This window comes from Salvelinus fontinalis, unplaced genomic scaffold, assembly GCF_029448725.1.
Source record: "Salvelinus fontinalis isolate EN_2023a unplaced genomic scaffold, ASM2944872v1 scaffold_0339, whole genome shotgun sequence".
Classification (NCBI taxonomy): domain Eukaryota; kingdom Metazoa; phylum Chordata; class Actinopteri; order Salmoniformes; family Salmonidae; genus Salvelinus; species Salvelinus fontinalis.
This window is the reverse complement of record NW_026600548.1, coordinates 20,251-40,744: the sequence shown is the minus strand read 5'-3', so window position 1 is coordinate 40,744 and position 20,494 is coordinate 20,251. Positions and strand designations below refer to the sequence as shown.

General features: G+C 44.8%; 1 protein-coding gene across 1 annotated transcript; it reads right to left on the bottom strand.

The window, feature by feature from the left end:
• Nucleotides 1-3: 3 nt before the first annotated feature.
• Nucleotides 4-20,154, bottom strand: LOC129845700 (NAD(P) transhydrogenase, mitochondrial-like). Its single transcript, XM_055913585.1, has 23 exons — nt 19,993-20,154; nt 19,107-19,294; nt 15,613-15,842; nt 14,846-15,063; nt 14,613-14,700; nt 14,329-14,417; nt 13,365-13,552; nt 12,999-13,132; nt 12,791-12,891; nt 12,446-12,536; nt 10,769-10,922; nt 10,504-10,665; nt 10,009-10,119; nt 9,766-9,911; nt 9,468-9,663; nt 8,157-8,390; nt 6,593-6,753; nt 5,405-5,584; nt 5,014-5,173; nt 2,499-2,580; nt 1,983-2,101; nt 1,068-1,183; nt 4-437 (listed from the first exon to the last, which is right to left on the bottom strand). The coding sequence occupies exons 2-23, from the start codon at nt 19,240-19,242 to the stop codon at nt 291-293; spliced, it is 3,243 nt and encodes a 1,080-aa protein (XP_055769560.1). The 5' UTR covers nt 19,243-19,294; nt 19,993-20,154; the 3' UTR covers nt 4-290.
• Nucleotides 20,155-20,494: the final 340 nt, after the last annotated feature.

The following is a 20,494-nucleotide window of genomic DNA, read 5'->3' as shown; positions in this document are numbered from 1 at the left end:
AGATCACATTTAAAACAGATTTTTATTTACAAATCAGGGCAGGCAGTGCATGCAGCATGAGTTTATTTAAATAATTATATTTCTCCAATTAAAAAGTAATCTCAGTTGTTTCTGCACCTTTGGTTCAATATCATCACGGCCCAGCATCCAATCATCATCAAGCCACTAAGTGTAAAAATATTCAACGTTGTTTACTAATCTTAACGGAACCATACACCTGCATCTGGATTAAAGACAAATACATCCGTAAAGCCGATAGGGAGTGTGTGTGTACTGTCCATCTCTGTGTTCTAATAGTAGGCCTCTCTGATCTTGGCCTGTAGTGTGTCGCAGGTCTTCTTGGCGTCTCCCAGCAGCATGGATGTGTTGGGCTTGTAGAAGATGGGATTGTCTACTGCAGCATAGCCCACACCCATGGTCCTCTTCATCACAATCACCTACAGTACAGGGAGGGGAACAGTGGTGAGACATGGCTAACATCACCTTTTATATTCCTCTTCCCACCGGAGACTGGCTTCCGTCCACCCTGTTTCCAACTGTCGAAATCAGGGGTACGGTCACACACATTTCCTAGGTGGCAAAGGTCACGATGGATATTGTCATTTATCAGCGTAACAAATCCCCACCTCGCAACCCCAAACAGTTCACACCCCTCTTGTTGGTGTAGAGAACTGTGCAGCTAATTTCCCGCAATTCTACCATGTCTTAAGTGTGTTCATATGATACCAGGGGTCGAGGCATGACTAACCCTCATTTATCATTTTAGTTCAGGACCCACGGCCCGTCTGTTGCGTATGACTGGTCTAAATAAATACTGTCAGAAATATGTTTAAAATAACTAGTCAGAGATCTCATCACAATCCCCTACAGAAGACAGCACACTTCACAATCTCATTTTATGCTCTACCTGTGAGAGCCCTTGTCACCCAAAGAGTAGGAGGGAGGACTCAGCCCTCAACACCAGAGAGCAGAACAAGACAATATTTTGCATCCTTCCTTCCTTCCTTTTGTAAACCAGTGAGAGGGCCCTGTACTAATACTCTTATACTACCTTCTTCATTCCCTACCTGTTTGGACTTCCAGACCTCCAGGACTGGCATGCCAGCAATGATGGAGTTGGGGTCCTCCTGGGCTGCTGAGTTCACTGTGTCGTTAGCACCCACCACCAGCGTCAGGTCAGTCTCTGTGGGACACACACATTCAGTAAAACAAGTACAGAGACCCTGGCGAAACTATGGATGGAACCAGCCAGGCAGCGATACAAACACAACCAAGTGTGAGAGATGCCTGCTGGTGGTCATGATCAAATCAATGAATCGATCAATCTATACTGAACACAAATATAAAACGCAACAATCTCAAAGATTTTACTGAGTTACAGTTCATAGAAAGAAATCAGTCAATTTAAATAAATAAATTAGGCCCTAATCTATAGACTTCACATGAATGGGCAGGGTCACAGCCATGGGTGGGCCTGGGATGGCATAGGCACACTCACTTGGAGGCCAAGCCCAGCCAATCAGAATGAGTTTTTCCCCAAAAGGGCTTTATTGCAGACATAAATACTCCTCAGACAATCTGGCAGGTGAAGAAGCCGGATGTGGAGGTCCTGGGCTGGCGTGGCTACACGTGGTCTGCTGTTGTGAGGCCGGTTGGATGTACTGCCAAATTCTCTAAAACGACGTTGGAGGCGGCTTATGGTAAAGATAAACATTAAGTTCTCTGGCAACAGCTCTGTCGAACATTCCTGCGGTCAGCATGCCAATTGTCAGGTGGACGGATTATCTTGGCAAAGGATAAAATGCTCACTAACAGGGATGTACAGACATTTGTGCACAACATTATTGAGACAAAGCTTTTTGTGTGTATGGAACATTTCGGGGATATTTTATTTCTGCTCATGAAAAATGGGACCAACAATTTATATGTTGCGTTATATTTTTGTTCAGTAAATTGATCAGTGTGAGTGTGTGTGTTCTGACCTTTGAAGTCCTCATTGATCTCATCCATCTCCAAAACCACGTCGTATGGAACACCTGCCTCAGCCAGGAGCACGTTCAGCTGGCCTGGCATACGACCTGCCACAGGGTGGATACCAAACCTAGAAACACACGTGTGCACACACACACAGAAAAACACACGCATACACATTAATATTGTCTTTATGCAATTCCTCAGTCAGTCAGGGCTCCGCTCTGAATTTGGAGAATAAAGATGTTTTCCACTCTAAAGCTTTTAGACCCAGATGTGTTTTGTCTTCCTTGAACATAAAAGGTGACCTGCCAGTGTTCCTGACCAGGAAACTCAAGACGGTCAGTGGGGTTGTAAAACTAACTCGAAAGAATGTTATTTTAGAACTCAGACTAATACAGGAAGATATCGTTATCTCACTCTGTGAGGAAGACTGATGGTCCCCAACGAAAATAAACAGAGTGAAGAGAGAGGGATGATTGAGGAGAGAGAGAGACAGAGAGGATTGTATTATTGTGAAGACCTACCTGACAGACTTGCCCTGCTCTACCAGCATCTTCACCATGTCAGCGATGGGGTACTGGGCCTTAGCCGCACACAGACCCCAACCTACACACACACACACACACACACACACACACACACTATAAGCAGACCAACCTACACAATCACAACGGTAAAGTTAAAATGTTACTGTTAAAAGGTATGACACAGCGATGCACGAAGTAAACAGCAGTGGTGTAAAGTACTTAAGTAAAAATAATCAAAAAAGCACTACTTAAGTAGTTTGTGGGATCTTTACTTTACTATTTATAATTTTGTCAACTTTTACTACACTACATTCCTAAAGCAAATATGTACTTTTTACTCCATACAGTTTCCCTGACACCCAAAAGTACTTATTACATTTTGACAGGAAAATGGTCCAATTCACACACTTATCAAGAGAACTTCCCTGGTCATCTCTACTGCCTCTGATCTGGTGGACTCACTAAACACAAATGCTTCGTTTGTAAATGATGTCTGAGTGTGCCCCTGACTATCCGTCAATACAAATAAATGGTGCCGTTTGCTTAATATAAGCAATTAGAAATGGGTTATACTTTTACTTGATACTTAAGTTCATTTTAGAAATTCCATTCACTTAAGTATATTTAAAACCAAATACTTTTAGACTTTTACTCAAGTAGTATTTTACTGGGTGACTCACTTTTACTCGAGTCATTTTCTATTAAGGTATCTTTTCTTTTACTCAAGTATGACAATTGAGTACTTTTTCCACCACTGGTAAACAGAATATTGGGCCGATTTCCACAACAACTAAGAGTGTTGAAGCGCGAGGTTGAACCTCTGCTGTTTTGGTCCCGAAGCTACCATGTTGTAGCAGCGAGGAGTGCCCCCGCACACATGCACATTTACCCTGTACGACTGAGAGCAAGGTCTTGCATCATGCTCATCTTAATATCTGCGGTGCTGCTTGTGGCCACGTCATAACTCTACATTTAATGTGTTTGATGGTTCAGGTTGATGTGACCTTCAAGACATGGCAGAGAAATATCATGTCGACCAGATAAATGATAGAGGTAACTTAATGACCAGATAAAGGATAGAGGTAACTTAATGACCAGATAAAGGATAGAGGTAACTTAATGACCAGATAGAGGTAACTTGATGACCAGATAAAGGATAGAGGTAACTTAATGACCAGATAAAGGATAGAGGTAACTTGATGACCAGATAAATGATAGAGGAAACTTAATGACCAGATAAATGATAGAGGTAACTTAATGACCAGATAAATGATAGAGGTAACTTAATGACCAGATAAATGATAGAGGTAACTTAATGACCAGATAAATGATAGAGGTAACTTAATGACCAGATAAAGGATAGAGGTAACTTAATCACCAGATAAAGGATAGAGGTAACTTAATGACCAGATAAAGGATAGAGGTAACTTAATCACCAGATAAAAGATAGAGGTAACTTAATGACCAGATAAAGGATAGAGGTAACTTAATGACCAGATAAAGGATAGAGGTAACTTGATGCAGAGGTTATTCTTGGAAGACTAAAAACAGAAGTGAATAAGGTCTGTTTGAAACAATTTGTTCTCTTCTGTTCTCCTCTCCTGACCAAGGCTGCAGTACCTCTTTCCCCTCCTCTCTCCCAATAACCTTCCTTTATCTCTCTCTTACCTCTCCCCCTTTTCACCTCCTCTTGACCCATTTCGCCCTCTATTCTCACTTTCCCCTGCTCTCCACCCCTTTCTCTTCCATCTCTCCCCTCTGCTCTCCCTTCTGTCTTAAATCATAGGATTTCTACTGTCTGGGGGTGGTGCGTGCGAGGAAACCCCTTTCCCCTGCCTGTAAGTGTTATGGGGTTGTGTGTGTGTGTTATGGGGCGGGGGGTGAAGAAGAGGGCATGCGTGCGAAGAAGAGGGCATGCGTGCAAGAGGAACCCCCGCTCCCATGTGTCTGTCTAACACCTGCCTGTGTAACTGTCCTGGGGTATCAGCATACTGGATAGAGGTGTGTTCTGATACTGGGTAGAGTTGAGAGGTGAGAGGCCAGTGCTGTATGTTGATTACAACTAATCAACTTTGTTTGGAACAAATCCCCCTGACCTCTAACCCCTGGGCCACTGTAGTCTTCTATACTACCAGTTACCTCTGAGGTCTGACTGCCTGCCTGCCTGCCTTGCGAACAAGCTAGCTCCGCTTCACAGGGACAGACAAACCGCACCCTCTACTGGACATTCCCTGTCTGTCAGGCTCCAGTACAGATGTTATGCCAGGGTTCATTACTAAATGACCTGGTAGCAGAGTTCAGTCTGGGAGGAGAGCAGAGCACACAGACATATCGATACATGACTCTGCACACAACCGTCCTACAGTGATGAACACTGGAACACAGGTGTGTTACATAAGACTACCTCTGAACCCTACCCAGAACGTGCGTGTTGTGAGTACGCATGATTGCATTTGTGCTGCATGTGTGCTTTTGTGTGTGTGTGTGTGTGCGCGAGAGAGAATGTGTGTACCTGGGGTGATGATGATGCTGTTGGCCTCTTTGATGAGTTCGATGGACTGGTCCACATTGACCTCTGTGTGGGTGCCTGTGATCTCCATGGGTTTCCCCCCCGCCGTGGAGCTAGTACCGAACCCTCCCAGGATCACGTTGGGCAGGGAACGGTTCATTGCCTGGAATAAGGGGTGTAATCAGGATTAAATACAACATTTATATTATATCTCTATGGGGAGCGCGCCAAATCTTTTGACGAATTCCAAAAACAAAAAATCTCAAAGTGCAAGAGCAAAATTAAGATGACAAGGCTACCTGACTGGCAGGTGAGTGTCTGAGTGAGAGAGGCTGAGAGAGAGTGTGTGTGTGTGTGTGTGAGTGAATGCGACTGAGTGTTTAGCAGTACTCACCACACACATGATGTAGGAGAGGATAGCACCAGACGAGCCAATCAGAGCTCCTACAATGGTCATGAGGTTATTGTCCAATAGGAATCCCTCGGCACACAGTGCCCAACCAGAGTAGGAATTGAGCACAGTGATGACCACGGGCATGTCAGCGCCCCCGATGGCCATCGTCAGGGTTACACCCTACAGGAACACAATCACGGTCAGGACACGCTTCAGTCACTAGTATGGTTGCAAAATGTCCAGGTTTTCCAGAAATACTAGTTGGAGGATTCCTGGATTTCCTGTTAATTCCCCACTGATTCCAGTAATCTTCCAACCTCGATTTCTCGAAAAGCTGCGATTCTTTGGAAAGTTACTAGAATCTTGGAACTCTACCCAGCAAACCGGGAACATTCCCAGAACATTAGCTAAGATTCCCATTAAGTTCTAGGTAGTGTTTTATCTAACATTAGGATGATAACATCCCAAAAACATTCAAATAATGTTTGTTCTTTTCTTTTCAGAAAATGTTTTAAATGTAATATCCTTGGAATGTATTCCTAACGTTCACTGAAAGGTTGTGCACAACACCTGTAACAACCACCCCAGAACATTCCCCAAACGTTCTCATTAGGTTTCCAGGTAAGGTAGTAATGCACCAGTAATGTTTTTAGAACATACTGCCACAACGAAATATAGGAGCAATGTTCTGGGAATGTTCTAAAATCATCAGGCAATTGTTTTATACAAACATTGTGTAATCATGAGCCAACTGGCCAGGTTTTGTGTTATGAGAACATTTGCCGCAACCTAGCGAATGTTCTGGGAACTTTTACAGAGCCAATTTTGGTTTGCTGGGTAGTCAATAGATAAACCCCTCACAGTAACTTTATGTAACTTTATGATACTGTGTTATTTCCTCTAGATCAGGGGTAGGCAACTAGATTAAGCCGTGGAATGATTTTTGTTGGAGCTGAAACAAACTATACAAAAAAATGTTAAACACTCGGGCCAGTTTTGGCCGCATGTTGCCTAACTCTGCTGTAGATTTTGGTTGTCGTTGTAGCCTTTATCAAGGTCGGTCCCACCAACATTGTTGAGTGTCAAAGTGTTTCTTATTCTGATTAGAGCTGAATAACACTATTGGTCCTTAGTGGTCTTTCTTCACCATGTCTGTATAAAACATTACAGCTTTAGCCATGTCCTCACCATGATGGTGGAGAGTCCAGACACTCCAACCAGACAGCCCATGCCAGTAGCGTAGTCAGCACTGAGCATGAAGGGAATCATACCACCGACAGACGCCGTCATCAGACCGGCGTTCATCATGTGACGCCCCGGCAACATCAGCGGGGCGGAGTTCAGAACGCCTGACAGGAGGGAATACAGAACAATATTCACAAACCTGCACCCGGAACTCAAAACTCTGAAATCAGAATTGATCATTCTGAACTGGAAATTGGGAACAGAGAGGAGTGGAACGGGGAATCCTGGAAGGAGATGGTGTAGGGTTGAATTGATATATCACATTGATTAGAGTGAGGGGTGGAGGTCAGGTAGAGCGTTCTATTATATTGATAACAGACCACAGATCTGGCAGGGACTCCTGCCTTTGGTCTGTCTCTCATTACCAGTGATTACAGAGGGAACAGAGAACTGACGGTTTCTAAACGCAATAGACAACCGTTTCTCACATGTGGGCCAGAAAAATACCTCCCCTCCATAGAGAAGCAGTCCCCCCACACACTGAAAGAGAAGATTCACCCATTTTGAATGTTATATTGTTTTTGTGTATCTCTGAGGGATGTTCTATCGATTTCCTGGGTCATTTAATGTTTTCATGAGTATCTGAGTTACTGGTGTTCAAGCAGGCAGACATCCATCCGGTTTGACGTAGCACTGTGATAAAGTCTCACTACCCTGGAAGTGAATAGGAATAGGACTTTAAGATGGTGAAAACGTCTCTCATACATGTCAGATTTCAATACTGGCCGATGACACGGGAGGTTGTCTTCTCGAGAATGACTCAATGATCAGATTTTTTGCGATATTCCACCCTTCGAGAAATGTAAAATTTAACAGAGGGTCTAGCACATTTCTCCTATGTCTGCCTCTTCAGTCCAGGGTGCATTGCATGGTGCCGTTGCGAATGTCAAACTCCACTCTGAGGCACATCGATCTGCAGGTTGAACAGGTGAGATTATAGACTCCTAAAATTGATAGTGCAGTTTGTTTAGGCAATTTTACAGCTAACTAGCTACTTCATATACTGATATTGTCTTTGGGATTATTGTGTGTAGCTAAGTTTGCTAGCTAGCTAGCCAGCCCATAGAGAGAGCATTGCATTGTGGATTTGGTAGTCGACTTGAGCTGGAACATATTTCCACAACGATTTTTATGTTTCTACCAACCTTATTTTAAACGCCAAAATGAAACATTTAATCACAAAATATATTGCTCTCACATATGTGTTATTTAACACTGTACATTGTAGTGGTTTTGGTGTATTTTTCCTTTAGCAACTGTTACCTTACCAACATAGAACTCCTACAAGCCTCCCGGCCCTTCCACTCTGTCAGGCACGCAATAATCAGCCATACTCACTAACACACACACACACACCATCCTGGCCTGGATTTCCCATGGGATCTTGAGCTTTGGCTAGATCAAAGGAGGCAATCAGTACCACAGGACAGAGAGCTCAGAGAGAGAGAGAGAGTGTGTGTCTGTCTGTGTTCCTGCATCCACGTGTGCTAATGGCGGTCTACAGTACCTTGCAGCTTGCCATAGGCCACCAGTGACCCACTGAAGGTGACCCCTCCGATGTATGTGCCGAGGTAGGCCACAGTCTTCACCATGTTGGCTGCAGGATGCACGTCCAGGTGGGGGTACTCGATCATGTACTCTGCCACACAGGTCAGCACTGCAGCCAGACCCACCAGGCTGTGGAAGGCAGCTACCAGCTGAGGGAGGTCGGTGATCTCAATACGCTTAGCAATGGTCAGACCTGGGGAAGCAGAGTAGCACAGGGTCAGAAACACGCAGTAGGGCACAGGGGGAAACAGACACGCCGTCACATTAGAGACCGTCACTTCTATACAAGTACCGATGGCTGTAGGTCCTAGCAGTTGATTTGGAATTCAGCAACAACAAAGAACAGCCCTGAATCTCTGAAGGTGGACAAATGTATAAGACATGTTGTATGAAAGTCTTTTCTCCTGGTCTCACAGTGCTTCACATAGAGTTGGACTAACTCCTAGTGCTACAACATACTGTACTTGCTGGGAAGGCAACCATCTGGACTGAGTTACTTCTCTATTCATATTGGGCATTAACATCAGAAGTAACAGAATAGTCTGGAGGCACACTCTAAACAGTGTTGTCAAAAACCCTAATAAAATAACAACTAGTTCTCTAAAGGATAATATTACTAATATCAGACTGCGTAAACACACATGCCCTGTGTGTGTGTGTATCTGACAGCTGCCAGGGCCTAAGAGAATAATAACATCATATCAGTATAACACACCACTACTTAAGAACCCACACACACCTAAAGTACTCTGACACCATGAAGATATCAGAACATGTATATCTGTAAATCTAGACAGCATGATGGATGGTCCATCATAGTTTCAATAATTCAAACTCATTTTTCAAAGACTTCAGAAATAATATGCAAAGTCGATAACATTCCATGAATCATGGAATCACCTTAATCATGATTTTATACACTTTTAAACAAATGTGGAATGGTGTATGAGATCAGATATTTCTAGACTTTTCTGCCTGTGTTGTCCAGACCAAAATCCTCATCACCAATGGCAGAAGGAAAAGCTCAGAGGTAGAAATATGTCATCTAGCTGGAAAAGTTGACTTGGGCCCGTTTCCTGGACACGGATTAAGCCTGGTCTTGGAGGGCCTACTTACCCAGTGTCTTCTGGTGGCCATGGGCTTTTTAGTTCCATTTGAATCAGAAAGTATTTTTAGATGTTTAAACACACTTTCAATACATTTTGGTTAGATTTGACATGGTATGTATGTGTATCTGTATATGGCTGTGTGGTGTGGCAGGTCTACGTACCCAGGGTTCCTCCGGTGGCCATGGCGGCACTCATCTGTGCCAGCAGCTCAGGAGAGGGCTTCAGGGAGCCGAGGGTGGCAGCGATGCCCCCTGCTACCCCCATCATGCCCAGGGCATTACCCAGACGACTGGTGCCCTGTGAAGACAGCCCTGCCAATGCTCCCACACAGCACATACCAGACCCCAGGTACATCATCTAGAACACACAGTGTTACACAACATAACACACCTACACAACCCAGTTGGCTTCCTGACCCCAGGTAGTTACATCATCTGTAAAACAGCACATCAGTGTCACCTGCTCGATGTGGAAGCCAGCAGCCACAGAGGCCCCGTAACCTCCTATGAAGACTCCTATTGGCAGACCGTACAGGTAGTTGTACTCTGGAGGGTCTGTAGGACGCTTAAACATGTCCAGCATCCTCTGGGTGATCATGAACCCACCTGGGAGGACAGAGACAGGTTGAGACAGTGAGTGAGTGCGCACTTGTGTGTGTGCGTGCGTGCGTGTACGCATGTGTGTGTCGTGTGTGTGCCGGACCTGCGATGTTGATGGAGGAGACGAAGGCTGCAGCCAGAGCCAGGCCCTCGGGGAAGGAGGAGGGGTGGAGACCTCCCCCCATAAGGACCAGACCACCCACAGCAGTCAGACCTGACATGGGGAGAGAAGACAACATGTTCACACACACCTTGTTCAACGTCCAGGTGCTTGAAGGAGTAAAGAAATGGAATAATGTAACAGTTTCTGCAGGAGTTTCTTAGGGGGAGAAAATAAGCAGAGGGCTTTGTTACACTACACAGCTAAATACTACAGACACACCCAGTATGGAGAATAGGGTGACCATTACCTACTGACACACCAGGGTCGTATTCACTAGACACCAAACAGCTGAAAACTGACCCACACGAGGAGGACTGACAAAACCTGTCCAATAAATGCTTGTTTTTCATTGCAAAGCGTTTTAATACATTTTACTAAAATGTGCACAAATAAACAGGACCCAGCAGTGACACTGTTTGAGCTCTGACCTCTTACCTGAGATGGCGTTGGTGACGGACATGAGGGGTGAGTGGAGGGCGGAGGTGACGCCCCACACCGTGTGGTATCCCACGATGCCGGCCAGGCCGAAAGTTGTGACCATCTGGGTGAAGGCTGCGTTGGGCGCCGCCAAGCCCAGAGCCAGACATGTAGAGAGACCTGGGGACAGGACAGCAGAGAGGGAGAGACTTAGGGTGTGTGTGTGTGTGTGTGTGTGTGTGTGTGTGCATGTGCGTAAGTGTGTGCGGTGTGAGTGTCTGACCTGCAGTGTAGACACCAGCATTGGTCAAGGTCTTCTGGAAGGGTGAGACCACAGCTGCCTTCTCTGCCGCTAGCTCTGCTACACTTTTCTGTTTGACTGGAGCGGCCGGGGGTTGTGTCTTAGGTTGGGGGGATGGGAACAGGCTCTTGCCTTCCTGGAGATGAGACAAACACAACGTGAGAGATACACAATATGAGAAACACACAATGTGAAAAATACACAAGATGAAAAATACACATTGTTAGAAATCCACGTGACGAATACACACATTGAGAAACACGTGAGCAATTGAGGAATATTCTAAATGGAAGGTTATTGTTAGAAATGGAGGGATCCTGTCATGGATTTAATTGGAATCCTTGCTTTTTAAAAAGTGAGTTTCTACAGCACGCAAGGTTGAAAATAAGAGACTGACCAATCACGTGCAATTTGAAGACAGGATTCTTCATGTGTCTACCTAAGGGACCTGAGTAACAACCACGGAACATAGCTAGCGAGAAAAATCACATTTAAATAGCATTAATAATTATTTGTTTAATACGTGGTAAGGTGACACACCTCATGCTTTCTCTGCCTCTCTAGTCTGCCATAAACACTGTCAAAGTGTCAAAACTGTCAAATCAAGACATTCCTGGAAAAGTGCATTTAAAAAAGATATTTCATAACTAGCATTCCTGTTTCTCACGTAAACTGTGCTATGTGCAGCCAGCTGGATTCCAGCTCTGAGAGACCATAGCAGGGTGGCTTATGGGTCATGGTGACGCTTCACTCAGAAATAACAGCCTGCATCCCAAATGGCACCCTATTTCCTATATAGGGAGCTACTTTTGACCAGGGCCCATAGGATGCCATTTGGGAGGCAGAGACAGTCTGAGCATGAAGGGACGTGGACTCTTCAACTCATTCAACAGAGAAGATCTTCCAAACTTTGATTTTGGAGTGAAACATCACGTTTAAAAATTCCTGCTTTCTTCAGTCTCAGTGTGACTGATTCGCCTACTTTGAAGCCACTTTACTTATCGTGTCAATTGAAACAAAACCGAATCCAACCTTTTTTCACGGGAGAAGACAGCATTTGCACCCACAATTTGACGGGGGAAAAAATACTGCCAACCTCAAGAGACATCTGAAAGAGAGTCCTCACAATATATACGCTCAGGTAATAACAGATTATTAATGCTAGTTAAGTAGTAACTAACTAACTATGACAGAACTTTGATTGCAATACGCTACAGTATGTCAAAGGTTGTGATTAATCATCTGCTGCAGAGTAATGTGTTCTTCTGCCAATCTGGCTGTTGGGAAAAGAATCTACAATAGAATTTTATGCAGAAAAATCTGTTGGTAGGACAAGGCTGAGTGTGTTTGCGCACATGGAAGTTATGTTTACTATAGGTTAATGAGACAATGGAAATGGGACGACTAAAATGGGACTAAATTGAAAGGGCATTTAGTTGACTAAAATGGGACTAAATTGAAAGGGCATTTAGTTGACTAAAATGGCCCACTGTTTTATTCATTTTGACAATAACTAGACTAAATCATTAGTCAAATGACAAAAATGTGACTTAATGATATTTTTGTCAAAATGACCAAGACTACACAAAACAATAAATAAAAGAGTACCAAAATGGACATATTCTACATACAGTATCAATAGAGACACATACTACACACCTGCATGACCATGGTTCCTCTGATGACGTGGTCCAGTGTCCCGTGATCAAACTCTTCTTTGGGCTCAAAGTGGAAGTAGTCTTTGTCTGGGCTGATGGGAATAATCACAATTAAAATCATACATTAATATATCACATTTATATACTGTACCACCTTCACCAAACTCCAATCCTTTTAGACTTGACCAGGAACAACTCAGGGTCTGTGGGGATATAACAAAGGCCAGGTGTTTTTCCTGGTCAGGTAACGTGATCGGTCCTAGGGAAAATTACTGTTCCTGTCTAGTAGTATAATAAAGTGTCTATCCATCCAAAAACCTGTCCACCCACCCACCCGTCTCTCTACCTGATGGCCTTGAGCAGTTTGAGCACGTTGTTGGAGTACAGGGTGCTGGCTTGGGTGGGCATACGGCTGGGTAGGTCCGTGAAGCCGATGTGTGTCACACCCTGAGGAGAAACACACACAGCTCTGTTACACACACACACACACAAACTCCAACTATACACACTCTGGGGACAGTATTATTCTTCCAGAACTGAGCTGGTCTCCTCGCCTTGTGTATGTGCAGCTCTCCAGGCTTGGTGGTCTCAATGTTTCCTCCAGCCTCAGCAGCCAGATCCACCACCACAGAGCCATCTTTCATAGACTCCACCATCTCTGTCTTGATCAGGATGGGAGCTCGCTTACCTACAGACAGAGGGCATGGTCACGGATCATTATAGAAAGGGAAATTATTAGGATAGAAAGACCATATTGATGGTGATAGAGAAAGGAGGGAGAGACGTAGGAGAGAAACAAAGAGAGGAGAACAAAGAGACAGAGTATGAATGAATGAATGAGAGCATGAATGAATGAGATACTGAATGAATGAATGAATGAGAGCATGAATGAATGAGATACTGAATTAATGAATGTTCACCTGGGATGAGAGCAGTACTGATGAGGATGTCCACGTCTTTACACTGCTTGGCAAACAACTCCATCTCAGCTGCAATGAACTCTGGGGACATCTCCTTGGCGTAACCTCCAACACCGTCCCCGGACTCCTTAATGTGCACCTCCAAAGGCTCCGCCCCGAACGACTTAAACTGTTCCAGAGCTGCTGGTCTGAGGGTGGATACAGAACATCACCATCATCAATACTGTACCTGGTATCAAAGACGAACTACAACTCATCTGGTACTGCAACTCACCTGGTATTAAAGCTTCTGACTGCAACTCACCTGGTATTAAAGCTTCTGACTGCAGCTCACCTGGTATTAAAGCTTCTGACTGCAGCTCACCTGGTATTAAAGCTTCTGCCTGCAACTCACCTGGTATTAAAGCTTCTGCCTGCAACTCACCTGGTATTAAAGCTTCTGACTGCAGCTCACCTGGAATTAAAGCTTCTGACTGCAGCTCACTTGGAATTAAAGCTTCTGACTGCAGCTCACCTGGTATTAAAGCTTCTGACTGCAGCTCACTTGGAATTAAAGCTTCTGACTGCAGCTCACCTGGAATTAAAGCTTCTGACTGCAGCTCACCTGGTATTAAAGCTTCTGACTGCAGCTCACCTGGTATTAAAGCTTCTGCCTGCAACTCACCTGGTATTAAAGCTTCTGCCTGCAACTCACCTGGTATTAAAGCTTCTGACTGCAGCTCACCTGGTATTAAAGCTTCTGACTGCAGCTCACCTGGAATTAAAGCTTCTGACTGCAGCTCACCTGGAATTAAAGCTTCTGACTGCAGCTCACCTGGTATTAAAGCTTCTGACTGCAGCTAACCTGGTATTAAAGCTTCTGACTGCAGCTCACCTGATATTAACGCTTCTGACTGCAGCTCACCTGGTATTAAAGCTTCTGACTGCAGCTCAACTGGTATTAAAGCCTCTGACGATAGCTCACCTGGTATCGAAGCCTCTGACGATAGCTCCCATAGACTTGGCGGCTCCAGCTGCAGCCAAACCAGCCACTCCACCTCCGATGACCAGGACCTGGAAGGGTTAACAAGATGGCGGTCAGAGATACAGCGACGTTACATTGATCCCACAGACTCTGCAGTGCAGTCCAGATGACAGGCTAGTCAAAACACTATAATATAGTTAATGCTCTGAGATGTCACAGTTGTTCAGTTTTGACAGGTACATTCACATTGATATAGTTGATATAACTGCTATAGAAGGACTTACCTTGGCTGGGGGGACTTTCCCTGCTGCTGTGATCTGACCAGTGAAGAATCTGCCAAAGTGGTTAGCAGCCAGAACAACAGCCTTGTACCTGCAGGACACACACAGTTCTATGAACACATTGAACAAGTTTCAGAGCTGGAGGCTAAGACATATGCGTTACTGTGTGTGTACGTATGCGTGTGTGCATGCGTGGGGGTCTGCATGTCTGGGTCTCTGTGCATGTCTCCCCTTACCCTGCAATGTTAGCCATGGAGCTGAGTGCGTCGTAGCCCTGTGCGATGGTGACGCGCGGGACCTGATCCATGGCCAGCACGGTGGTTTGACTCTGGGCCAGCTTCTCCATGAGATCAGGATTCTGGGCTGGGTAGATGAAGCTCACCAGAGTGGATTTAGGCTTCAGCAGCTCTGACTCATGTTTGCCAGTAGCCTCATTCAACACTGGAGCTCTCACCTGGACAGAAAGTTCAAGAGAGAAGATGGGTCAGAGGTTACCAGGGGCCAACAATGTCTAAGAGATTGAAATGTTTATTTTGTTTCCTCTACTAGCTTAAACAACCAGCAACAAGGATTTACTCAGACTTCACCTGGTTCCACCAGTGTTATCCCATACCTAATATATTGGAAGGGCAAAACTTATTCCTCACTCAATATGTGGTGTAAAACTCCCATTGACATACTATAAGTGTGAAGTATGAGTTACAATAAAGTTCCATTTCAACATGTGTCTATCTGAAGTTGTAAACTATTGAGGGCCAGATCCTAACACATTTTGTTGCCTAACAGCACGTTCAAGGGGATCTGCCTGAGCTAGGATCTGCCTGAGTGTGGAACAACTAATCTTGATCTCATTATGAGTAGTTCATGGAATGCAAGATGATCTGTAGATCCATGATTCTGCACAGAGCCTTGATCAGGCCGATCCTCTCCGATGTAACCCTGGGTTCAAGTATTGACCACACTGAGTTTGAGTTTAGTTTGAGTTCCACAGCCCAGTACTGACCTTGAGGACCAGGTCAGATCCGAAGGCCCCGTTAGTGTCTGTGATGGAGGCTCCAGCGTTTCTGTACATTTGGTCAGAGAACTTAGCGTGGTCTCCTGCTCCAGACTCCACCTGGACGTTGAAGCCCTGTTTGACGAGCAGCTCCACCCCCGCAGGGGACACAGCCACACGGCGCTCATTCTTAAAGATCTCCTTAGGAACTCCTACCACCAGGTCCTTATACAGCCGTCCTGTATGAACACACACAACCTCATTTTAACAAACACTTGAGGACAACCACATAAGATACAACACACCTTGGGGACAAACAATGGGTGTGATTTACACACTGAATCAGTGCGCACACACAAACACACCTATACAGATACATGAGTGGGAGACATGAGTATAGCATTACAATTAACAGCATGAAGAGTAACCCAATTCTGAGTTAAGAAAACAATGCTGTTTGCCGTTATCAAGACTAGGTGAGAATCTGGGAGAGACTGACAGGTTCAGTGTAAAAGAGGCTGCAGATGAGACTGTGGAAGAGGCAGGGAAGAGAGTAAGGAAGTATGGAAGTGAGGCAGGGAGTGAAGCAGGTTGTAGTGTACTAGGCCGTAGTGACTACTACTGTAGTGTGTAAATCATACTAAGGCAGGTTGTAGTGTACTAGGTCGTAGTGACTACTACTGTAGTGTGTAAATCATACTAAGGCAGGCTGTAGTGTACTAGGTCGTAGTGACTACTACTGTAGTGTGTAAATCATACTAAGGCAGGTTGTAGTGTACTAGGTCGTAGTGACTACTACTGTAGTGTGTAAATCATACTAAGGCAGGCTGTAGTGTACTAGGCCGTAGTGACTACTACTGTAGTGTGTAAATCATACTAAGGCAGGTTGTAGTGTACTAGGTCGTAGTGACTACTACTGTAGTGTGTAAATCATACTAAGGCAGGCTGTAGTGTACTAGGTCGTAGTGACTACTACTGTAGTGTGTAAATCATACTAAGGCAGGCTGTAGTGTACTAGACCGTAGTGACTACTACTGTAGTGTGTAAATCATACTAAGGCAGGCTGTAGTGTACTAGGCCGTAGTGACTACTACTGTAGTGTGTAAATCATACTGAGGCAGGCTGTAGTGTACTAGGCCGTAGTGACTACTACTGTAGTGTGTAAATCATACTAATCAGGTTGTAGTGTACTAGGCCGTAGTGACTACTACTGTAGTGTGTAAATCATACTAAGGCAGGTTGTAGTGTACTAGGTCGTAGTGACTACTACTGTAGTGTGTAAATCATACTAAGGCAGGTTGTAGTGTACTAGGCCGTAGTGACTACTACTGTAGTGTGTAAATCATACTAAGGCAGGTTGTAGTGTACTAGGCCGTAGTGACTACTACTGTAGTGTGTAAATCATACTAAGGCAGGTTGTAGTGTACTAGGCCGTAGTGACTACTACTGTAGTGTGTAAATCATACTAAGGCAGGTTGTAGTGTACTAGGTCGTAGTGACTACTACTGTAGTGTGTAAATCATACTAAGGCAGGTTGTAGTGTACTAGGCCGTAGTGACTAATACTGTAGTGTGTAAATCATACTAAGGCAGGCTGTAGTGTACTAGGCCGTAGTGACTACTACTGTAGTGTGTAAATCATACTAAGGCAGGCTGTAGTGTACTAGGCCGTAGTGACTACTACTGCAGTGTGTAAATCATACTAAGGCAGGTTGTAGTGTACTAGGCCGTAGTGACTACTACTGTAGTGTGTAAATCATACTAAGGCAGGTTGTAGTGTACTAGGCCGTAGTGACTACTACTGTAGTGTGTAAATCATACTGAGGCAGGCTGTAGTGTACTAGGCCGTAGTGACTACTACTGTAGTGTGTAAATCATACTAAGGCAGGTTGTAGTGTACTAGGCCGTAGTGACTACTACTGTAGTGTGTAAATCATACTAAGGCAGGATGTAGTGTACTAGGCTGTAGTGACTACTACTGTAGTGTGTAAATCATACTAAGGCAGGTTGTAGTGTACTAGGTCGTAGTGACTAATACTGTAGTGTGTAAATCATACTAAGGCAGGTTGTAGTGTACTAGGCCGTAGTGACTACTACTGTAGTGTGTAAATCATACTAAGGCAGGTTGTAGTGTACTAGGCCGTAGTGACTACTACTGTAGTGTGTAAATCATACTAAGGCAGGTTGTAGTGTACTAGGCCGTAGTGACTACTACTGTAGTGTGTAAATCATACTGAGGCAGGCTGTAGTGTACTAGGCCGTAGTGACTACTACTGTAGTGTGTAAATCATACTAAGGCAGGTTGTAGTGTACTAGGCCGTAGTGACTACTACTGTAGTGTGTAAATCATACTAAGGCAGGTTGTAGTGTACTAGGCCGTAGTGACTACTACTGTAGTGTGTAAATCATACTGAGGCAGGCTGTAGTGTACTAGGCCGTAGTGACTACTACTGTAGTGTGTAAATCATACTAATCAGGTTGTAGTGTACTAGGCCGTAGTGACTACTACTGTAGTGTGTAAATCATACTAAGGCAGGCTGTAGTGTACTAGGCCGTAGTGACTACTACTGTAGTGTGTAAATCATACTAAGGCAGGCTGTAGTGTACTAGGCCGTAGTGACTACTACTGTAGTGTGTAAATCATACTAAGGCAGGCTGTAGTGTACTAGGCTGTAGTGACTACTACTGTAGTGTGTAAATCATACTAAGGCAGGCTGTAGTGTACTAGGCTGTAGTGACTACTACTGTAGTGTGTGTAAGTTAGACTAAAAGACAGTGTAGTTCTGCAGCGGAAAGTGAGTTGGGCCGGAGAGGCCGGTGGAGAGTCGGGTTTCACATATCAGTCCTTAAACGGTGTGGTGACCTCCCCAGCACAGAAACATTATTAGCAGCTGGTTGGCTGCGAGCCAGTACCCACACCATGACGAGGCCTGCTCTGTCTCTCACACACAGACCCAAACCCTGCTCCGCTAAATGCCCCAGTAACACACAAACTTCCACAAACACACAACATACACTCCAGCACAGCTACCTCAGTCAGTGACAACACAGGGTAGTGTTTATAAAAAGTAGATCTGCCACGGAACAGCAGAATACACATTTCACCTTTAACTGACCTCTCTTACATGTTCTCTTTGCAGGTTAGCAACAGAGAGTGGAGTTAGCCACGGTCAGGTTAGCACCCCATAGAAACGTTAGCTAAGTTGATTCACGGTCCTATTGTTTCCTATTTCAACAAATTCCCTAACAACCCCTATTCCAAACACAACCGCCACTGCTCTGTGGGAGTTTTTCCACTCCTCCAGCCAGGGGAGAAAATGTCCTTAACTGAACTGCTGTTTAGTTTCCCAATGCCTTTAGTAGGACAGAGAGGAGAAGCTATAAAAAAAACAAGCAGCCAGGCCTAGACTGCCTACTGTGGCAACAATACAGATAAGACAATTATCAGAAGATAGTGTTAAGTAGTTTGTGTGTTTGTTAAGGAGTTCTAGTTATGTGTCCTACCTTTAGCAGGCTCACAGTTCCAGAGCTGTGGGAAGGTCCTGAAGGCCCGTCGGCCAGGTGTGTGGTGGCGAACACCTTGCTGGAGCAAGGTGACAGTGGAGCCGCAGCAGGAGACACAGCGCAGCAGAGAGGACATGGCTAGTGCTGCTGAGGGACAGGCCTGTAGCTGTACCTCTGGTCAACAACACCTAGAGACACAAACAGGTGTGTGTGTGTTACAGGTGGGGATGTCTTCTAACACTACGTCTGCTTGCTGCTTCCTCAGCCAGCCTTCCTTATCTTAACTGCCCCCGGAAAGTCCTGAACACACACACACTTTCTCTTCAGCTGCTGGGCCTAGCGACGGCAGTGTGACATTTCAGCTGTGCAGGACAGGACGCAGGGCTGTATACACACTACACAAAGCTACGCGAGATCTGGAAATATGACTGTGTGGTTGTGACAAGAGCCCTCCTGACTGCTGGGTGAGAGCATAGGACAGGGGCGGGGGTTGGATAGGGACAGGAACATAAAGGGTAGGGCTGGGGTAGAGGCTGGAGACAGGCAGTAGATCTACATGCAGAAACTGGGGAGAAAGAGGGATTATATCCACATGCCATGTTGTGGGTTAGCAGAGCACAAGGCAGCAGCAGCAGCTCAAACGACACACAACCTCTCTTTAATTCATTCATACACTCACTCTCTCGCTCTCTGCTGCTGTTGCACCATTGGAGTACAACTCAGACAGGGTGGGAAACTGGGACACAAGTCTCTATTACAACAACCTGTAGCTGTACATTTTGTCCGTGCATGACTGTTGCTTCCATTCATTCCTGCAAGAATAAACAGAAAAGTTCGAGAAAAGTTTTTTTTATTAGGGTAGCTACAAAAAGATTGCTGAACTAACCTTCTGGTAGTTTTCGTCTCAGCCGGAAATCAGATCCTGCTTGATCAGTTATAAAATACAGTAGGGCAATTTGTTTGGTCGGGAAAGACCTTCACTTTTTCATTTGTCGGGTGCACGGAACAAAGTTTCGGTATCGCAGGTTTATTGTCGCGTTCATATCAAAGTCGGAACCAGGAAACTCGAACATGTCCGACTTGCTAATTGGTTGAGCGCGGCACGTGTACAACTACAGCCAGTTAGCAAGTCAGACATTTCCGAGTTTCCTAGTTCTGACTATAACGTCAACAATGCATATATCATTGACAATAGAGACTATGCGAGACCATAGGGCCATTTACATTGATATCAAAATATTTACCCCTGATACTAACCTTGGTAGAGCATCGTACAGGAAGCTAAATAGCTCATTATTAAATAATGATATAGTTAAGTTTGAGTTTAAGATCTGCTTTCACACTTTTGGGAAAGGGCATGTGTAGAAAAATCTTATTGCAAGAACTGG

Excerpts from the sequence above, each read along its gene's own strand:
- LOC129845700 (XM_055913585.1), bottom strand. The coding sequence starts at position 19,242 with ATGTCCTCTCTGCTGCGCTGTGTCTCCTGCTGCGGCTCCACTGTCACC. Across the intron at positions 10,923-12,445 it reads GAGGAACCATGGTCATGCAG|GAAGGCAAGAGCCTGTTCCC; the intron begins GTGTGTAGTATG and ends TCTCATCTCCAG. Across the intron at positions 9,912-10,008 it reads CTCCTCCATCAACATCGCAG|GTGGGTTCATGATCACCCAG; the intron begins GTCCGGCACACA and ends CTGTCCTCCCAG.